This window comes from Branchiostoma belcheri, unplaced genomic scaffold, assembly GCF_001625305.1.
Source record: "Branchiostoma belcheri isolate BF01 breed outbred unplaced genomic scaffold, Haploidv18h27 scaffold10, whole genome shotgun sequence".
NCBI lineage: Eukaryota > Metazoa > Chordata > Leptocardii > Amphioxiformes > Branchiostomatidae > Branchiostoma > Branchiostoma belcheri.
The window spans coordinates 439,009-445,431 of NW_017802380.1; the positions used below are offsets into that span (position 1 = coordinate 439,009).

Consider the following 6,423-nt stretch of genomic DNA (forward strand, 5'->3'; position numbering starts at 1 on the left):
GCTACGTTACACCGATAGACTTGTTACACCTAACCCTTGGACATCAAAAGTATCCCATACGTGTACAATGCAAAAGGCTACAAGCAAGAGAACCCCCCACAACAGTCACCGCGCCGATCTCAATGGAAACCTAAACAATTATTGTGTTTGGATACCCGTATTATTTTAGATTAACGGTTGAAACAATAGCTTTCATACATGCACGTTCTAGTTTTACACTACGCCGTTTTATTCTCATTCAGTAGCAATAAATCTCTCGTTTCGAACGTATTACACTCGTCCTTATTGCTAAGACATTTGTCGGGAATTATCTTATACCATGTAATACGAAATGAACAATATGTGACGAATCAAGTTGGATGCAAAAATATAGAATGAATACAGAATATCCGCCAAAAAGCAGTTACTCAATCAACTGGATATGATTTTGGAAAATCATATCCAGTGTAGCATTCCAAAATCATATCCAATTGCTTGAGTAACTGCTTTTTGGCGTATCGTATTACCTGGATGTCTAACCTTCATCGACAAATACAGAATATCAATGTAATTTTGTAGTCAACGCAGAGGAACAAAAAGTCTCTGCTATCTATAGATATGTGTGATGCATTATCTGGTAGGAAATAATCGAATTAGGTCAAATGGTAAATCAATAATACATCTAGCAACCCAGATATTGAAGAGTTGGAAAAGAGACTAGATCTTGATCAAAATGACATTGAGATATCAGTTCCTTTGTTTCTCGAGACATAGCTGATTGCATGTCTTAATCTAAAAATGAGCGTACTGCTAAGAGAAATGTGTAACCTATGCTATGTAGCCTCTACCAGGCTCCTAAGATTGCTGGAAAAATACTAGAAATTTGTACACTGTTGAAACTTCTCTATTCAGTCTATTTGGCCAATTTCTACTATTTCCCCAGCAATCTGAGAAGCCTGGTAGAGGCTGTACCCTATGGCTTACTGCGGTAAAAAGACGTAGGTGTCTTGATTTGTTGTAAAGTCTGGACTCATGTCCTGCCAGTCTGAGCTGCCATCGTCTGTGGAGGTGGACCCAATCCTGTTCTGGTAATCCCCCAAAGTCTCGGTCGACTTTAATCTCTTAAACCTCCTATCCGTCGTGCTCTGTAGACACTCCAGCAGGTGCTCGTGCTGCCGCTCGAACCCTTTGATCTCAGGCTTCTCCGACATCACGGGCTCGAAGTTCTTGCGTTTGAGCGCCTCCAGCTCCATGGCGTAGATGGCGCTGAAGTTGGAGACGATGATGGTGACCGGCAACGTGAGGAGGACGATGCTGCTGAGGCAGCAGACCGTCGTCACCAGCTTGCCCGCCAGCGTCTCCGGCACGGTGTCGCCGTACCCCACCGTGGTCATCGTCACCACGATGAACCAGATGCCGTGCGGGATGCTGTGGAAGTTGGAGTCCGGGTGCCCCTTGTCGCAGTAGTACATCACGGTGGCGAAGATGGTCACCATGACGGCCAGGGCGAACAGCAGGAAGCTGAGATCCTGTAGGCAGGCCGTGAGCGTGTTGCCCAGAAGGCGCATGTTGGCGGACGAACGGGACAGTTTGAAGACTCGGAACACACGAAAAATCCGGAGGGTGACGAAGAAGCCGTTCAACTCCTTGTTCTCCGGGATGCATAGCGCGATGTAGAACGGGAGGATAGAAACGATGTCGACGATGCTCAGGAGGCTTTTCAGAAACTTGCGCCTATCCGGGGTGGCTATGAGACGCAGTATGTATTCTGTAGTAAACACGCCCACACTGGCCACTTCGATGACAGAGAACGTGACTTTGTAACGCTCCCCACACCTGACGTACGTCACCATGTCATAGTCCAGGCACCAGATCGTCTCCACCGCGTTCGCGAGGATGGACAGCACTATAAAAAGACCCGTGACAGAGAAAATCACCGTCGCCGCCGCGCAGTTGTAGGGATCCTCTAGAATCTGCCAGAGTTTGGCGAGAGGTCCCGATCTCGGGCGCTCCTTGGGTTGCATGCAGTCTTGTCTGTACTTCTCCTCCGCCTCCTTGTTGTCCGTGTAAACCTCCCGACAGCAAGGCGCGATGAGGTCGGGACGTATTCCAAAGAAGGTGAGCTCATCTTCGAAAGCTTGTGCGGTCTCGTCCTGGGGAAAATGCAGGCTTCCCGTCCTGTAGTACATCAAGATGTATCTGAAGACCTTCGGGTCCCTGTCAAAAACGTACTCCTCCCGCCGCGGGTCGAAGAAGTAGTCTCTCTCGTCACATCCGAGCAGCGTGTCCGGGTGGTTGTCGAAGAGGAAGGCAGACGTGACGAACACCGTGCCGCTCACGTTAAATGATAACCTCTTCCGGTGGGTCGCGGGAGGTCTTCTGGTCGGTATTCTGCTGAGAGCTGGAGGATAGGGTGGAACAAACAGAAAACACACCATGTGTTATCTTTGAAATCTTCTTAAGTACTGATGCCACGTTGTAGACTTGAATGGAGGTGATATTAGGTACTGTTTTGTTGCAAACCGTTTTACTGTATTTACATCATTGCCAAACTTCAATATCAACTGATAGCACAAGTTCAACTTCAAGTAAACATCAAACTCTGTATGAAAACTGACAAGGAGACACATAACTTAGCAAACTCCAAAGACAGAATTAAGAAACAGTAGACAGTTCATGAACAGTTCACGGTCACTTGTTCAGCAGGCTTACGAGGTACGGGGTTGGGGAGTTTTTGTGTCTGCTGGTACGGCAGTTTGTTTGTTTCCAATATCCCGGTCGGAAATTTAACCTACATGTATTAGTCACACGGTGATTCACCCCATCACCCCCTATATATATATACATGCACTAGTTAGCCGTAGCGAAGCCGCACTGCACATGACATCATGCTTCACCTCTGATGAGGATGACTAACGATGACGATGACATGTACTAGCAAGGTATGGCGTCTACTGCTGTGTGACAAGAACCTTGCACTAGATGTAGTATGGGATAGAAATGTGATCTTACAATTATTTCTGTCGTTTCTAGCGTCAAGACATTTTTAAAGAAAATATTGTGTCATATGCACAACGCAAGAGTATATGGCGACATGTCAATGTGTACTTAAATAGTGGCGACTCGATGAAGTATGGGACGAAAATGTGCTTTATTTCTGTCATTTCTAGCGATCAGACATTTTAAACAAAACATTGTGTCATATGTACAACGCAGGAGTGGCCACATGTCAATATCTACTTAAATAGTAGCGACTCGATTTTCGGGACGTTGTTACCAGGTTGTTGTTGGAGGTTGTTTCTTTGAAAATATTGTGTCACATATGCACAACGCAGCAGTATATAGCCACATGTCAATATGTGCTTAAATAGTGGCGACTCGATTTTCGTGAGGTTGTTACCAGGACGCGACCATTGTCATGCCCGACTGCCCGCCGATCCAAACGGAGTCAGATTTCGTATTTGTGACTCTGGAAACCCGCCAGAATCGATGTGGGCGCGTATGTCAGCCATAAAACCAAGTAAGTATGGCCTAATAAGTATTTGATAGCGTTTCAAACTTTCCAAACTTTTTTTCAACTCCATACAATAAACCGGGTAGTGGTTAACCCTCCGTCAAATTAACGGGCTGTAGATACAATCTACCTGCAGTTTGGTACGATGTTGCTAGAGGGATTGTTTATGAGTAAAACCAAGGACATTATAATGTCCTTGGTAAAACCATTCTTCGTTGAAGCGATTTATTTGTCACGTATAGATACAGTTACTAGAGAATTCAGAATTCCAGCAGACCGATGCAAGTCTCGGGCCTAGTCTCGTGCTCTCGTGAGACTAGGCCACTCCGTGAACAAGATGGACTGGTAGCCATCGAAAATATGGAGGTTAGTATTCTTACCCTTCAAAAACTTGTCACTGCTGAAAGAATTCTCTAGTATTACTATATAAACTAAAACCATTCTTACAATTGGATCTACGTCAAGATATTTCCCAAATTTCTCTGCCAACCAAAGTTGATAATTGTTTAAGGAATTAGGCAACTGACCATCCAATAGGGATGATTTTGGAAACGGTCAGACGTTTCAGCTAATATCCACTAGCTTTCGTCAGTGACTGAGAGACCAGAGGAGAAATGCAGCCCAAAACATATCCCGTTGCTTGAGTAACTGCTTTTTGGCGTATCGTATTACCTGGATGTCTAACCTTCGTCGACGTAACCATCCAATAATGATAAAAGATATCACCTCCTTTGTGGAATTAGCTATAGGAAACATCTAACGACCACACAGCTTATCAATTTGGCAACAATTATGGCATTGTGATTAGGTATCGGTATAAGGGTGTTTTTCAGTTATCTTCAGACCAAGAAATATTTACACTGGTAATACCATGAACATGAAATCAGAAGTTTCATCTCCATGGCCATTTTTTTTTATATTCCAACATGTAATCACAAGACGTGGTGACGGCACACTCAAGTTTTTTTCAACTTATATTAATGCCGCCATGCCAATATAGGGGACAATACAATACTCATTTTCACCTGAGCCAATTATTTGCAAAATATTACAACAAACTACAATAGTCAAAACATATGTACATAATCTGCACAACAGTATAACACCGTGGTAACGAAAATCGATATGTTCCCAGAGAGCTACTTGAAAATCACTGAGCTATCTCTCCACGGTGTCTATACGTGAGGGGGGTGTATTTCAGAGGGAACACGGTCGGTGTAAGTAATGGTCTCCAATTATCCACGTGTGTGCATGTCTTAGTTTGAGTACAATGTACTACTACAATGTCTTCTGATCACCCATGCACTATGTAGTACTATTGCAGGGGTCTCCACAGAAATTCTTATGGGAAAGGTGCTATGTAATCGGTTAATGAATACATAATCACTAGAAAGCTTTAAACAACTCCTGCAAATAAATGTGCAAAGATTGAGTGTAACAAGTCGTTCGGTGTGATATAGCTAGTTGCCGCCGCGCCGCGTGCCTGAGAAGCCGGTGTGTTACACCGAAGGCCCGGGCGGTTATAGCGGCTATACTGATACAGATACAGATGAAAATTCAGTAAATTTTCATTAAAATACTAAGGGAAAACACTAAAATTTAAACATTTTGGGAGAGGTGCTACGATTTTGGGGAAAGGGGGAGCACCCTTGCTTCATTGCTTGGGGAGGGCCCTGCATAGCCTAGAGCTGACGACTACAGATAGTTTCTGTAGCTTTTTCTAGAACCGAACGGACGGTCCCTTTCCTTCCCGGCGGCAGGCTGACGAAGCGAGCGGGTTAATTCAGGTGTTCTCGGCGGGACTGGCCGGTACAATGGCAGCCGATGATTATACCTGTCATGACTGGAGCGAATAAAGGGACTAGATGGGTCAGATGATCACCTGAACGTGCCCCATTGAGGACGCTGCACTCTAAATGGCGCAAATCATTATCTCTGTAAAACGATTTTGGGGCAGCGAACTCCTGTACTTTCATTGGTTTTCCAATATCAAGCGCGGGGGGATGACCATACGTTTTCGGTCCCGACAGCCGCGAATATCCAAACAAAATCATCATCCGCAGAAAATATCACCAACCGTCGGAGGGAAATTTCGTCCCTTCCTATATAGCGATATATCTCTCCCGTAATATTTATACACATATCGATGTTGGATGATTTGCAGTGTGTAGACGCTAACAATTGATGGCCATCGATTCGAAATGGTGATTTTCCGACAGCTTGCAGGAAACTAGGCCGCAATTTCGCTTGCAAATGTCGTTTGAGATAAATTTACATTAGCGCGCCTACTGTTACGCACAAGTGCCACCATGGGTCGGCTTTGCTCCAGCATTTGCGAATAATTGAATCAATAAAGTCGTCAGGCAGGCCGACCGGGGGATGAACATGAGACTGTCAGCACTGGTCGGGCCAAAGGTCTCGCGGGGGGAGGGAGGGGGGCGTGAGGGGGGAGGGGGTCGACGGCGCTAGGTTATTATAAGATTTAACACCAAACTACCTGCAAACTCGAAGGGAACACAAAAGATATGAAAATGTAAAAATGGCTATCTGTTAACAATATTTTGAAAATATTCCAACAAATCCAAGTCTATGGGCCTGACTGATATAAGGTTTAAAACCAGTATTGACTACTCTAACTATGCAGGTAAGAAAGAAAACAAACAAACAAACAAACAAACATTTGCGAATAATTGAATCAATAAAGTCGTCAGGCAGGCCGACCGGGGGATGAACATGAGTCTGTCAGCACTGGTCGGGCCAAAGGTCTCGTGGGGGGAAGGGGAGGGGGCGTGAGGGAGGAGGGGGTCGACGGCGCCGCGTTATAACATTTAACACGTACCAAACTCCATTTGCAAACTCGAAGGAAAGATATGAAAACGTAAAGAGAGCTACCTCTTAACAAGATTTAAAAAAATATTCCATGAATGAAA

General features: G+C 44.8%; 1 protein-coding gene across 1 annotated transcript in view; it reads right to left on the bottom strand.

The window, feature by feature from the left end:
• Positions 1–952: 952 nt before the first annotated feature.
• The window catches only part of LOC109469513 (potassium voltage-gated channel protein Shal-like), a 9,054-nt gene continuing 3,583 nt past the window's right edge, over positions 953–6,423 (bottom strand). Inside the window, exon 2 of the mRNA XM_019768039.1 lies at positions 953–2,380. Coding sequence (XP_019623598.1) covers positions 960–2,380 — 1,421 coding nt within the window. The 3' untranslated portion in view covers positions 953–959. The remainder of the gene's footprint in view (positions 2,381–6,423) is intronic.